Raw genomic sequence first — 15,044 nt, 5'->3', positions numbered from 1 at the left:
CCAGCTGTGGGAAAGGCCAAACTGCAGTATTAGCAAAGGGCATTTGCACTGCACCCAAACCCACAGCTGGGTCAGTTTGGGATGTACCCCGTGTTCAAATGTGAGTAATGCTCATTCTCAGAGGACAGCTAGAAACAGATAGGTCAGCTTCTCCCATCACCTCTGTTAGGTCTCATAATCAGGATATGAGTCTGACATGGAACAGGGTTTTCATGGTAGTGCTCCTTGAAATCAGTGTGATTTAACCTTAAACTTAAGCATATATAAGTGCTTCCCTGTGTCTGCTACTTTTGATACTGCCTATGACCAGCACTGCTCCTTCAAGCAAAACAGGAGCAACTGCTGGCTCTAAGTGAAGATAACAAGGAGGAAGCAATAAAGCTGAAGTGTCCAAATCTCTTTAATTAAGGTGACAAAACCCCACGTAAAGCAGTTCCTCAGAGCACCAAACCAAAGTGAGAAGGCAACAGATTATTAAGCACGAGAGAGAGAGAGAGGAGGAAGCGAAGAGCAGTGGGATTTGTGTAGGAGCTTTTATCACTGCATTACCCAAAGCGCTCACCTGTGAGCCCGGCTCACCTGCTGCTGGGGAGCACATGGCCCTGCCTGGCTGCAGGGAATGGGGGAGAGGGGACAGCAGATTTAAAGGTGCACAGCTGAGAGGAACACTTTTTTAACTTAAGCAAATGGTGGCGAGGGAAGGGGTCTCTTAAGAACAGTGTAAATTGTTTATTCTCTGAGGGAAATGGATCAGTAGAATTCCCCCGGCCGGTATGCAGAGCTCTATCTGCTACTATTATTAGTCCCACGATAAATTAATACTGAAAAATTAAGAATGTTTGCAGATAATTCGGGACTGGAAGGAGAGTTTTTTTAATAAGCTTTGGACATCTAATTAGAGGCTCAAGCAAATTCTGTCCAGTTGAGCCGTCCAGTTATAAATCTCTTAGAAACATTCTGTAAGCTGCTACCCCTGAGGCTGCCCGTCTCCCCAGCCCTACAGCTCTGTTCAGGAACCCATCCCGCAGCCTGGCTGAGCAGGGCTCTGTGCCTTGCTCCATACCATGTTAGCAGATCTGATTCGTAGGGGAAGCCCAGCTGGAGCCAAAGCTCCTCTCAGTGCTCAAAAACTCTCCATCCCATTGCCCGTGGTGGGCTCCAAGGGAACTGGGCTGAAGTCAGCTTTTTGCACAGCAACTTTGAGAAGGCAGCTTGGGATAAATGGCAGCTGGAGCTGCCGTGGTGACATGATGGGAGTAATGATACCAGCCTGCTCGGTGCCCACCTTCACTCAGCACCAAGCAATTCTCCTTTGCCTCCATTAAATTTAAGATTGTAAATGAAGAAAAATGAACTCTGCTTTCCAGGTTCCTGGAGATGGATGGCAACGCATTCAGGCTGGCATTTAGCTATTTCAGTTGTTTACAATGGATGCCTCTTATAAATACCCCGTTTCTGATTGAGAAGTCTTTTCTAAAGGTTTGCTTAATTTTTCACTTCAAAGTCAATCTTTAAAAACCTCTCTGCCATTATCGAGCCTGCAATGGTTTCATCCTAATCCCTCTCATGCTCTCCATTCTTATCCTTTGCTGAGAAGAAATGATTAGAAAAAAAAGAATTCTGACACAGAACTCGGATCCAGTGCTGAAAGATAAGCAGTTCCAAAAGGAAATGATGAATTTCAATTTCAAGCATTGGTTAATATCGCAGTTCTCGTAGATATTTCCCTACTATAGATTGAACAAAGTATATTAGCTAAAAGGGCTTCTCCTGAAGTCGTGTTGCACGCTTTTCTAAGGCTCCCTCACTCTGAATTTCGCCCTTATAAGTATTGTCTCTCTATGGAAATGAACATCTTTGTGATTTAAGTTAAATCAAAAGCAGGCCTTGAAAATTTCCAGTGGATGAGAAAGCTGCAGGTGAACTTAGGTTGAAGGTTCCAACCTGGGTGTCTGATGACTGTTCTAATGATCTGCCTGCTTTACCAGCTAGCATTCGGACTTCTCATAGCTGTACTCACAGCAAGATTGAATGAGGATGCACGAGTGGTCCTGGGCACTTAACTCTGCAAACTCAACAGCCTTTCAGTGCAGTTCCCATCAAAGTAGGTTTGTATTACCTGGAAAGATTTGTCCGGGGGTTCGGTCGGAACTCTCTGGTCTAATGCAGTGAACTGACCCAGGACAATTTGGGTGGGAATGCACTTGGGGAGTTTTGCTTGGTCAGCATCTGCAGCTGGAGGTCCTTGAATCAAGAATCATAGAAAACTATGTGAGCAAAACTGAGATGCAGTTTAACAGATAGATTTTAAGGTTAGTCAGATGGAGAAAGGTGCTGCCTGTTTACACTGTGGCCATTTCAATCTATTTTTAAGGTGAAAAAATAGCATCTGTGGCAGCATGCAGTCCCAACACACAGCCATGAGCTGTGCATGCAGAACAGGACGCATTGATTAACACAAAGAATTGAATGCACTGGGAATGCTAACCCTAGAATTGGAGGTCCCGGGGTCTCCCAGGGGTTCCCTTCTCCCTCTCTCCATTACCTGCTGGACATTAACCTGGAATTAATGCCTGCAAATAGCCAGTGGACAAACCCAGTGCTGCTGGACTGCTTATGTGCTGCTCAATAGAGAAACAGCCACAGGGACAAGTGGAGTCCCCCTTGGTCCTGTTCAGGTGGCAGCAGAGCTCTGCCCAAACCACTGTCACCTGTCCAGTGACACCACTGGAATCATTTCTATGGGATCATGCCCTGCTGCCACTTTATTTGTGGCTCTGACCATGAAGACACTTCCATCAAGCCACGTTCAGAAGAGCTGTGCCAATGGGGGTTGAATATCAGTGATCAGGACATCCAGCCTTGGCTATGGAAGATTAAGTTCCAAGTCCCCAAATCAATAAGGGCTTTATATCTGCCACATGGAGCTGCTTCAGCAGGAGATATGGGAAGAGATGATTCCCGTGTCCTTCTTGATCAAGATAGCACATCCCCAATTCTGATCAAACTTCATCCCAAAGTTATCTTTTCTCAAACGAATTGTCAGAATAACCCATTTCCATCATTTGGATGAATCCTAAACATCTGATTTTTAGAAGGCGTCTCAAAAAAAAAAAAAAGAAAAAGAAAAAAAGAAGAAAAAGAAACCCATCCTGATGTTAATGAGATCTGAATTGCTGTTTTCAAAGCGTGAAATTGGCAGTGATATCTTAAGCCTGGAAATGATACTCATGTAGCACGAGGAAGCAGAGCCCTGCTCAGTTTGTGAGATGATGTGTTTCACAGCACGGACACCTTGGGTTTTGTTTTGCACGGAGGACCTCTCTATTCATTCTGGTGCAATGAGGAACGTGTCCATGCTGGACACCTCTTCTATTGCTGGGTGTTACATCCATCCATTCTCCATCTCACCAACGCTCTGTTTTCCAGCAACCTTTGGAAATTGTTCACTTCCATTCCAGTCACCAGAGAGAAATGCTAATGCCCCGTGCTTTGGGTGGTGAGGGGAGAAGGAAAGGAAGGAAACAAGGGAGACCTCTGTGATCTGCTCATTCATTATCCCACGGAGCATGGGAAGTCATCTCTCTACATGATTGACCTGCCTGGATTTGATTACAACACACTGCTAACCTTTCTCAAATCTGGTTATGTCATACAAGAAAAGGGTTGAAGGCTGTTGCCATGGTATTAAGGTATCTCTTGAGAAAGAAGAAGGAGAAAAAAAAAAGAGAGAGAGAGGAAATGATGCGTCTTTACTTCCTAGCCAAGTATAAACAAGAAGCACACGCACATGTTTCTGTTTTGGACGAGCTTTCAGCTCCTTATCAAGTCTCATCTATCAGTGTGTTTCCTGGGGAAGGGAAGGGGGAATCGCCCGCTCTGCACATCAGCTGGGGGTGGGGAGGGGGAGATGACAATTGCAAAGGGATTGGGGTGGGGGGGGGGGGGAGAATAAATCAGCCTTGCCACCGTTCATGATTTATTCATGAGACACGTGAGTTTTGCATTTAAATGTGACATTCTCATGATCTCAATATTGTATATGCAAATCTAAAGATTCCTACGACTCCGCATGCCCGGCTTAAGTCTCGTCTTGGATCCTCAGTTCCGTGTGTGTTTTGCTGTCTGTTTATTCCGCAGCTTAGAGGTTGTGTGCGACTCCCAACTGCTCTCAATATCAGAGGTGTGATGTAGATGTCAGATTTTTGTTTTCTTTTTCGTTTCGGTGGTGAGGAACCATCTGTAGCTCAGGTAATGGCTCCGTGTTGGGAGGCCTTGTCTTGCCTGAGCTCCCAAAGCACTGCTCCGTGTGGCAAAAAAAGCTCCCACCTGGGATGGCACGCCAGGATTAAAGCAGAGCATGCACTGTGCAGCCCTGAGCAAGGAGCTCACGCCTCGAGCATTGCCAATGCCAGCACTTCCAACGTAATGCTGAAGTCATCAGTCAGTGAATGATCTTGCTCAGAGGATCTAAGACGCTGTTCATACTCTAAAACAAACATATGCAATTAATACTCCTGTGCAGGGCCACGGGCTTCCTGGAGTTGGCTCAAGCTGAAGATCTCATTTGCTTTCTGTGCTCAGGGCCCATAGCAGCCGTGTTCATCCTATTGGATCCACCACTTTAGGGCCATAACTGTGTCCCAAACACCACACCACCCATCACCCCATCGCAGTGACAGCCAGCGGCTGCTTAAGGGAAGTGGAGGAGAGACAAAGGCTGCACTGAGTGACACCTCCCGGGGTTCTACCTCAGATTTAGGGCAATACAAACACGGGGAGCTCCTGGAGCTCAGTATTCAGCTCATCACTACTAATTGCTTTCAAGGACTTATTTCTTTTAAACCCACCTGTATGTTTGCTCCCACGGCACCCTATGGCAATGAGCTCCTCAATTTAATTTCCTATGAGATGGACAACTGCTTTCTTATGGATAATTTCATTCAGGTCCCAGTGGCTTTTCCATTACAAGAGATAATAAATGGTTGTTCCTGAGCATCTTTCTCCACACTGCTCATGACTTGGGAGATCTGTATCAGAACTCCCTCAGCAATTTCTCCTTGCAGCCAAAATCCAGCTGTATTTAGCTGCCCTATTAGTTTTTCCCCCTGCAGGAGTAGCTCATGGCTCTGAGGATGCATTAAACAGCTCTGTATTTTCCAGCTCTCCAATAGCCTTGCAGTCATGGCATTTCTTGCCACTGAATCCCCCCTGCCATGGCATCTTCCCCAGTTACTTGGGCAGCTTTTCCACACCACCATCACAGAAACTTGCATTCAGCTGAAAGAGGGGGAGAAGTGACCAGAAAAAAAAAAATCCAGATAAAATTCAGTATTTAAATATTGTACACATCTTTTTTTCCCCCATCATTCTCATGTCCTCCTCTCATCACGTCTTCAGTATCTCCAAAGTCTGATGCTGATACAAGTGCTTGGAGCAGGATAGTCCCCATTAGCCAGACTGGGAGCCCAGCCTGACCAGCCAGGGAAGAGACTCACGTGGGTCTCACATCATTACCTGAAGTATTTTGTCAGCTCATTTTAGCCCCTAGTTAAAATCTGAGAGGAAAAACATTTCCTTGTAGGATAAAAAAAACCACCACCACCACCATCTATGTGTGTACTAAACTAAGAGAAAGGCTTGCAGCAGGCTGAGTTTGCTGGGTGCTGTTTGCTAACCTCTAACTGGGATTCAGTGGTCATTGCCTATAGCCAAGCTCAGCAGCATTGCAGCTAAGCACTCCATGGCACAAAAGGCCCACAAGTATAAGAACCCTTATGCTGAAAGGAGCTGCTTGTAGAAATCCATGTTAGAAGCCAGGCTGCGTGAAGCAGTTTTGTTAGTGCAGTTTCAGTGGATGGAACAGGTTTCTCTATGCCTTCCAGCTCCCACTGCCCTCACCCATCACAGCTCTGTGACCAAGCCAGGCACCCATAAGTGACTTTTGGGGCTTCTTTTCTGCATAAAGGGGCAAAAAGAATAAGCAGAACTGCTGCACTGTGTGAGTGGGCTTCACCCTGCAGAGGTCTGCTGGTTCACGTGGAGTGGGGAAGTATTCTTAGCACAGGGGAAGAATGTGCTCCCTGCACACACTGCGTGGCCCCTGTGAATGCAACCAACACTGTGCAGAGCAGAGCTGCTGAAAGTGAAAACGCAGCCAGAATGATCACTGTGCTAAGTTTGGGTTCCTTGTCGTTCACTGTATTACATCAGTGTTTTCTTTAGTTGCCCAGTCAGCTGGCGGGGCTTTGTGTGAGATCTCAGGACTCCTCCTGTCAGGGGAAAAGCAGCCATTTCCAGGTGATGTGGGCTCTGCTCTGCATCATGGGGCTCAGGCTGCCATGGCTGGGTGTGATGTGACAGCCCTGAGCCTGGAGCCAGAGCAGTGCCCATAAGGTTGCAATGGGAGCATTTCTTTAATTTGCATCTAGCTTGCACAAACTGTTTTATATGCTTACAAAAAAAAAACAACAGCAACGAAAGAAAACAAACAAACAAACAAAACCAACAACAAAGCCATCATCGATCAGCCGCGAGCCCACAAGCCATTATGCCTCCAGCACTGCTTTCAAATGGCGTTTTATTAAAAGCATCCTATGTGGCAAAACCTCACTTCCTCTGGATCCTGCAACCCCAGGGCACTTCTCCCTGTGATAAAGCACCCACACTGCACCCCCTGCCTGGTGTGATGCTGTTGGGCAGTGTGGGACTCCCTTTGTCCCTCCCAGCACGAGCCCTCCTTTCCCTGCTGCACTCATATGCACCATCCGTCAGCAGCTGTGGGAAGAGGAGCGAGAGAAAGCTTCAATGGGGACCAAGTCTGGGGGCACATCTGTGTCAGTGAGCACACGTGCATGCTGAATGGGAGCCAGTGCTCGCTGAAACCTCAACTTGACTTCCCTCCACGGGTCTGATGTTCATCATCCATAACCCAGAAGTCCTCTCCCATGCTGTCTCTCCTGGAGCAGTCAGAAAATGAGCTGTAGACGGAAAGATTGCTGATCCAGCTCAGCCTGCACGGCCCAAACTGATGGCATCTTTCTTGCCTTGCTTAGGGACCGAGTTTCTGGGTTTTCACAGAGAAATAGAGGTAAAATGACAGAAGCTGGGATGGGGATGGGGCTGACTAAGAGCTAAAGCAAAAGCCCGGTGTGGAAGGAGCTCATCAGCATCCATGCTGCACAAGATTCCTGCAGAAATCCGGGAGAGGAAGAAAAGGGAAGGTTGCCGAGCCTGGTGACAAGTCTTCCGTTTATCAAAGTTCCAGGTCTGATTTATTGTAAGAGGGGAGAACATCCAATGGCCTTCTATAGCCATGGAGAAATGCTGGCCCAGAGGAAGCTGAAGGCCAGGTGTGCAAAGAAAGGGGCAGGGAGAAGAGGCACAGGGGGACAGTTAGGGCAGAAAGGGCATCGGGACAGGGACAGTGGGGAGGGGAGAAAGAACTGGGCAGAGCCTGGAGAGGAGGGAGTGTGGTTAAGGCCTGGGGGTCTCACCGGGAGGTGTGGGACTGAGAACTGAGCTCTGCAGCTGGAGCAGGAGGCTCATCCTTGGACAGTGGGGGGAAAGGAGCTTAGTGGGGAAAAGAAAAGAAGATTTCCCAGAAAGCCCAGAGGGTTCAAAGACTTGTGAGCTGCGTTAACTGTGCCAGTGGGTTCTTCAAGAGAAAGAGGTGGAGGAGCAGCTTGGAAATAGTCACGACATCTCATTTAAGCACTTTCAAAATGAGGCATTTTCAGTTTTCAAGTTGAAAGGGGGTCTCTGTTTCCTGACTGCTGTAATTATGTTAAGATATGGAGGGCAGTGAGTAACCTGAAACCTAGCTGAGAGTTCTGTTGCAGGCAGAGGATGTTTTTGGGGTTAACCCATGATAATCCCCCGTACCTACCCTGCCTGGCACTGCTGGAGCCTCCAGTTCTGCCATTGCAATGAAAATCCATTACTGGTCTGGTTCAGCTCACAGCACACACCAGCCATAGTTCACACTTGTTTCTAAAGAGCTCGCTTTCTGCAATTGGGCGAATATAATAAATATACAGCAAGTGTAAGCTGGGAGGTATTTTAGCTCTGATTCGTAAAGTTTGGGGCTTTCAGGTAGGGGTGTCCATGAGTGTGTCCATGGGTGGGATTAAAGGAAAACCATCTTGAGGACTTGGTTTCTGAAGGCTGGGTGCTATCTTCTCCATGGGCTGAGGGTGAATGCAGGAGCTCCCTCCCACTGCCACAATGCTGAATAAGTTTAGAGAATCAAACCAACTGTTCCGAGCTCGGGAGGTGATGTATAAAGCAAAAAATCCCTCCGCTGCATTGTGCAGTCGGAGATGCTCTCAGAAAGATTAATTCTCTGGGCAGAGGAGGGGAGTGTGGGCTTCAGCCCCCGGAATGAACCAGCCAGATGATTCAATTGCATCACTTCCAGAGCCTGAGACATTCATTCAAAGCGCAGTTATAAGAAATGACTCCTTTGCTTTGGGAGGAAGAACGCTGGAGAAGCTGTTAAAGCTGGTCACAGTCTGTGACATCCTTGAAATCAAAAGCAATGCTTCTTCTCAGCTGTTGCACAGTATAATTAGAGATACGAAACCAAATTCATCTCTGGGCGGTGCTGCAGCCAGCGCTGGGTGGGCACCCGGGGTTGGTTTCCTCTGTCACACACGTGGCACGATCTCTGATTGCTCTGAATGCTTTCACAGCACACAGGGATAGGGCATCACCTCCCCGACTGCTGGGCTGCCCTGGGGCTCCTGCATGGCTCCTCTTCTCCTTCGGGTAGTATCTGTGAAGTCCATCTGTGCACGACCAGCGCCTGTATTTACACTCCTGGACGCACTTCATGTCTTTGCTTACAGTTTGCCTGAGGAAAGCTTACATTTTTTCCTGGAGGAATTATAAACGTGGTGAGCCGGTGCTCAGCGTGCCGAGGTGGGAGCTGGGCAGGGACGGCCCAGAGCCCCACAGTGGCTCCGGTGCCACCTCCCCACGTCCAGCTGGAGCCATGTCGCGTGGCCACACTTTGTCTCTCCTTTGTACCCATGTTATCTCCCTGCCCCAGGTTTCCACATGCATCTCCGGTCATTTGGACCATCTCCTCCCACACAGCACTGCTGAGGAGGAGGACAAACAGAACGGGACAATGCCACTGAGTCCCCATATGGTCACACAGCACTGGGACAGATGTGAGTCCTGTGCTCAGGACTCTCCAAGCAAGGCTGCATCTGATGGGTACATCCCTTACCTAAGGCACTGCCCCACACCACGAGGAGGGCTCTGGTGGCCACCCAACCTTTGGGAAGATCAGGGGTGTCTTTGGGTGGGGGTTGAAGTGGTAGAGCTGAAGGAGGGAAGTGGAAGAGCTGTTGCTGAAGGGTTCCCCTCAAAAGGGTCAGCAGAAATAACACGTCAGTCTCTGCAAGGACAGGGCTGCTGACAAACCACGCAGCATCCTCCTGCTGCACGAGGTGTCTCCTCACCCATCCCGGCTCCTAAACAGTGGTCGCAGCTCAGCCCGGTGCCTTCCCAGCTCCCACCCACCCCATGTGATGCTGCTGCCCCGAGGGATGGGGTCTGAGTGCCGAGCATCCGCCAGGCTGTGTGTGACAGCAGCACCCATAGTGCCACGTGGGCAGAAGAACAACGCGAGCGGATGCCTGAGCACCCTCAGCTCTTCTCTGCCACATGTGAGAGCGTTTTGTTTGGTTCTGTTTGGGCTTCTGCGGTGTTTTATCCCATCAGTGACATTAATTACGGAGTAATTGCCTCGGTAGCGTGTAACAACTCCCCCCTTTTTTAAAACAGATCTTCACACAATGAGTAAACTTTGCTGCACACGTGCTGCGTTTCCTGTGGCACGAAATAACGCGCAGACAAAATAATGTTTTTCCTGTCAGAAATTCAATGGGCATCTAAAGCAAAGTGACAGGTGGTTAAATAGCTGCATTTAAAGGATGTCGAGAAGATTTTTTTGGACAGGTACCAAAACCCAATGCCAGAAAGAAGGCCTAATACCATCTGCTTTGTTAGCAGAGCTGCGATTCCGCGCTCGGTTGTAAACGATGTGGAATGCCAGATTTGTACCCTGGGGCTGTGGGTCACATCCAGCTCACCTGGGTGGGGGTGGCACTGAGCCCACCCGCGTGGGTGAGTGAGCACCCCTCCAACCAAACCCATGGCAAAGCAACGGGGAGCTCTCGCGTTGGATTCTGCCCGGCGTGACGCGCGAATCCAGATGCAACGTGGATTTAATTAATCCGCTTTCATTGCATTTTAATGTACACATTTGCATTGTGTTCGTTGGCAGCCGGTGCTCTCCATTTGTTCAGCACTTTGCTGGCCGATGGAGCTGCTGAACCCCATTCACTTCCTTGCAGAAGTGCGGAGCGCAGCTCTGAATTGAATCGCCCTCAGACGTAAACCGGGGGTGGGACTAAAATGCCCACATACCATTGCGTGACACCGTGGAAAATGGATGCCAGTAGTCGAGAATAACAAAACTGCAGAGTGCTCAATTACTGTAACAAAGATTTCAGCAGGCATTTTTGCTGGCACGTCACGAATTAAAGCACAGCGTTATAAAGAGGGATGGGCAGTGGAGGACGGCTCTGAAACAAAGAGCGAAACCGATCCCTTCAGTCCATTTTCCCAGCTTCCAAACCTCTGAAAGTCGGCTTGTTCAGGTTTAGAAATACTCACTGTGGAGTTTTCTCCGCTTTGTGAGGAGTCAGTGCAGCTTAAACGGGACTGCTGAGGTAATCACCCCGCTGCTTCTGTCCCAGCACTAACGTTAGGCATGAAATTGGAACTGCCATGTGTGCAGCTCCTCGTTCAGCAGCCCAGCCAAAGCAGGTACCGACCTCCTGGGCCTGGTGAGGAGTCAGCTGCAAGGAGAATGAGGAGAACAGTGCCTGTTTATGGCCATGTTTTAATATCAGGCTTCGTGGTGCTGTGCGCTCTGTGTGCAAACAGAGCGATGCGCCCAGCTCTGTTTGCTCTTCAGCCCTCCCCTCCCGTCCCTTCGGCTTCAGGTGCTTGGCCCAAGATTGAGGGCTTTGCTCATTTTCTGGTCCTGTTTGGGGCTGCAATGGCTCTGTCCCCCGTGTGCCGTCCCAATGGGCAACCAGCTCTCCCTGTGCAGGACAGCACCCAACCTGAGCCACCCCGGGCCATACCTCAAGCCCTGGCCACAGATATCCCCAAGTCACTGTAGGTGCCCATCCCATGCAGGTGGGCTGGGACTCAGCCCCACAGTGCTTCCCCTGCTGCAATGCTCCTTGCAGGTGAGCTGAGGATGCAGGTAGAGGCTGCCCAAGGAGAGCATCAGCAGGGATCTGCCTGGATACAACCCAGGGCAGGAGCACACACAGCACGTCCTCCCCCTCCCCGCAGGAGGCAGCTCTGCACTGTTGGTCCCTGAGGGGACAGGTTCTATAGCACAGGTCCCACGTCACAGGAGGAAAGCAGTTCAGACCAATGAAGGAGTGGTGCAGCTTTTGGAACAGGTGTGCCTCGAGGTGGTTGGAATGGGACTGCAAGGGAAGCGGGCTGCGTCTGCGGAGCAGTGCTGAGCATTCGGTGACAAAACGCATTCGTTGTTACAGGAATCAACAGAACTCATCCCACTGCAAGTGAAAAAAGCCCATTCAGCCTTAACTGCAATACCGCTGGCAATGTGTCCACACTATATGAAATTTAATGATTATGATAATTAATAAAGACAATAATATAGCAAAACCTGGCTATTTCATACTGATGACTCAAAGGCTGCTTACTAACGACTGACTTTTGTGGATAAACAAGCTAGAATAATGCACCGCAAAATGCACTTTGTTCCTTTATTTCCACAACTCTCGCTCAGTTTTAATTCTTTGTACTCCGCAATACGCAGTCGCTGCACTCGGGAGGGCTTTACAAAAACGATGGGGCCCAGAATTTGGGATGTCTGTGCGGTATTTGCTGACAGGTGGGGGAGAAGCAGCCCCTCCTGGGTGTATGAAAGCACGGGGCAGCCGAAGCTGTGATACACGTTGGGTGTCCCAATCGTGCCTTTGGCTGGCAGGCCTGGGAGCAGCTTCCTGCCCGGATCAGTGCTCCTCCAGCAGAACCATACGGTTTGAAAAAATAATGCTGAACGGGAAGTCGTTTTTGTGCCCAAATCGATCTTTAGCCTCAAATCAACCGAGGGCTCAGCGCTCGGTTTTCGTTTAAACGGGAGCCGCGATTTTGACACAAGCACTGATTCCTGGAGCTGATATTCCCTCGAAACCTCCTCAGCTCGGCAGGGTTTGGCCGCGGCGGTGCGGCCGGGGGGCTGCGGAAGAGGCGTGCATTTGCTGAGCTCGGTGCTCCAGCTGCAGAGCGGGGCTGCCCGGAGCCGTGCAGGGGATGCGAGTTGCAACCGCGTCTCATAGCCACGATGTTTTTTTTTTTTGTTTTTTTTTTTAAAGAATTAGAGAAAAATAAAAAGGCAATTTTCAGCAGCGGTCCGCCGGAAAAGAGACACTTTCGGCTCTGTCCTATCTGCGTGGGCTCACACGGGAGGCTCGTGGTCTCCGGGAATGGCACCGCGCGTTGCAGAGCGCTCCGTGCAGGCGCTGCTACGGCCCCGGGCTGTCCTCCCCCGGGAGCGGCGGTGGGACGGAGGGCTGTCAGTGCGAAGGGGCGACGTTCGTCCGGCAGCGGGGCCTGCCGAGGTGCGGGATGGGCAGCGCGGGGCCGGTGGGGGGCACGAAGCGGGGCTGATGTCAGAGGCTCGGGGTGGATTTTGCGGTGGGAGGGCACGCCGAGAGTTCAGAGCCGGCAGGAGCGAGCTCTCGGCTTTGGGGCCATTCCGAGCGGACCGGCGAGACGGGCGGCACGGGATCAGGAGGCGGGACGATGCGAGGCGCGGGCTGCGGGACGCCCGGCCGGGAGGAGGGCAAACCTCGCAGCACCGCCGGCGAGAGGGGATCCGCTCCCCCGACCCCTCCCGCGTGCGGCGGCCCCGAGCCCTCCGTGCCCGCACCCCGCTCCCCGGGGCCCCGCCGCGAACAAAGCGGCCCCGTTGCGGGGCGGTGCGGAGCGGGGCGGGCCGGGGACCGCCGCCCGCCCCCCCGCCGCCGCCGCCGCCCGCCCTCTCCCCGCCCCCCGCGCCAGAGGCACCGCCGCCGCCGCAGCCGGGTCCATGCCCGCTGGAGCCCCCGCCTGCCGCCGCCCGCAGCCCCGGCATGGACGTTCGGTTTTACCCCTCCGCCCCCACCGCCGTGGGCTCCCTGCCCGGCGCTGACCCCCCTTGCTTGGGGCCGCTGGATTATTACCACTGCAACAAGGTAAGGGGGCGAGGAGCGGGCCGGCCCCCCCCCCCCCCCCCCCCATCCCCCCCAACCCCGGGCTTGGCTCGTCCCGCAACTTCTCGCCGGGTGGGAGGAAAAGTGCCGGCGACGGCGGGAGGGGATCGGAAAAGTGGGCGACGGGGCCGCCCGCATCGCTCCGCACCGCCCCGCATCGGCCCGCGGCCGCCACCCGGAGCGCTGCGGGCGGGCAGAGGGAGCGCCCCGGGGCCGCATGGAGCGCTCGGTTCGGCCGCGTTCGGAGCTGTCGGTTTGTTTTCTTGTTTTCCCTCCGGGAGTGTTTCGCCCGGAGCGGTTTACATGAGCTTTTTCATTTGTTGCCGTTGTTTGGTGGGCACTTTGTTGCCTTGTTTCGCACCCTTCGTTTGCCGGGCGGTGCGGGAGCGGAGCTGCCTCGGGATGCGGGGACGGGTGCGGGGGTCCGGCGCTGCCCCCCACCCCCGGGCTCCCCCCGCCCCGCACCGCGCTCGGTGCGCGCATCGCGCTCGGCTCCCGACCCGCCATCCCCGTTCATAGCGGGGAGAGGGATTCGCGGTGCGGGGATATATGAGAGCGCTGCGGGAGCAGTAAGGAACGGCCGAGAGGAGCCGGAGGGAAAGGCGGAGGCAGTCGGAGCGCGGGGATAAAGAGTTCTCCGCGTAGCGCGTCCGTGCGGGATCGCGGCGTTGGAGCAGAGAGCTGCGGGACACAGAGCCCTGCGGAGGGGCACCTGGGGGGCAAAGCCCGAGGTTTGCGCTGGGAAAGTTTAAAAAAGGGGCAAAACTGCAGCGGGGCCGCGGCTGGGGGATGGCACGGCTTCGTCCCGCCGCTGTGGCACTTCGGGGCCGAACTCTTCAGGAGCGGCAGAAGGAAAGGTGCGCGGCTCCCGGCTGCGGGGAGTTCGGCTCTGTGTGTCGGTGCGTGTATTTAGCTGTTCTCTGACGTTTGGGTTATTTGTCTCTATTTGTTAAGTTGTAGTAAACCTAACAGCCCTCATTTATTTTGAGACGCCCGGTTCTCCCGAAAGGAAACAAATAGATTTCTCCTGCATCCGCGTACTGCCGGTTTCAAGCGGCTCTCTTATCACTGCCGCTGTTCCTAAAACACGGATGATGCTCTTAAAACCCTCTCGAGAGCCGACCCCATGGGAGCTGGGATATGGGCGGCCGAGTGCCGACACCGACGGTCCGGGAGTGCCCGTGGGAGCTGAACCCGCCCCAATCCCACTGCCTTTAGGAGCTCCAATTCGCCATCAAGTTCGGAGTTGTGAATGCGGTTTGGCGGCGCCGCGGTTCTCCAGGCGCACAGCGCGGGGCCGTGCCACCCCCAGCACCCCCCGCCCCACTGCCGGGGCACGCAGCCCTGCGCTGGAGCTCCTCGTTGCCCCGAATCTCTGGGCTTAGGCCCGGATTAGCTGTGATCGATCCACCCGAGCCGCCCTTGTGTGCTCAGAGCGGCACCGCGGGGCCGGAGGGAACCGCGGGGATGGAGCCCGGAGCTGCGAGAGCCGCGCGTGGGACAGCCGAGAGGAGCACCCAAGGTACTGACCACTGCCACCAGATGCTGCTGTTGTCACTGCTACCGAGGATCTTAAGACGGGGGGGGGGGGGGGGGGGGGGGGGTGGGAGGGGGAGGAAGAAAGGAAGCGATTTACCCTTTTCAGGCTGCTTTTTCTTTTCTTTTTCTTCTTTTTTTCCCCCCCCCCTCCTCTTTTCCGAGTTACCACGTGTCACTTGCTTATGC

The 15,044-nt window shown here is 52.6% G+C and overlaps 1 protein-coding gene and 1 long non-coding RNA gene across 5 annotated transcripts in view; one reads left to right on the top strand and one right to left on the bottom strand.

Moving 5' to 3' along the window:
- Positions 1-15,044, top strand: part of TOX2 (TOX high mobility group box family member 2) — a 148,290-nt gene that overhangs the window by 20,883 nt on the left and 112,363 nt on the right. For 2 of the 4 annotated variants that reach the window (XM_015296795.4, XM_417340.8), the window contains exon 1: positions 13,124-13,301. The exons of 1 other annotated variant lie outside the window; for it this stretch is intronic. In XM_015296795.4, the coding sequence (XP_015152281.1) occupies positions 13,200-13,301 (102 nt within the window). In that variant the 5' untranslated portion in view covers positions 13,124-13,199. Of the gene's footprint in view, positions 1-13,123; positions 13,302-14,561; positions 14,842-15,044 lie in introns of those variants that run through there. One more of the 4 variants, XM_015296796.4, reaches the window with a different exon arrangement.
- LOC121107311 lies at positions 10,241-11,636 on the bottom strand. The gene is made up of 3 exons (XR_005841195.2): positions 11,166-11,636; positions 10,690-10,874; positions 10,241-10,598 (listed from the first exon to the last, which is right to left on the bottom strand). It is a non-coding gene; the product is annotated as an uncharacterized LOC121107311 (long non-coding RNA).

This window comes from Gallus gallus, chromosome 20 (genome assembly GCF_016699485.2).
Source record: "Gallus gallus isolate bGalGal1 chromosome 20, bGalGal1.mat.broiler.GRCg7b, whole genome shotgun sequence".
Taxonomy (NCBI): Eukaryota; Metazoa; Chordata; class Aves; order Galliformes; family Phasianidae; genus Gallus; species Gallus gallus.
The sequence above is the reverse complement of the archived record's forward strand: the minus strand, read 5'-3'. Positions and strand labels throughout refer to the sequence as shown.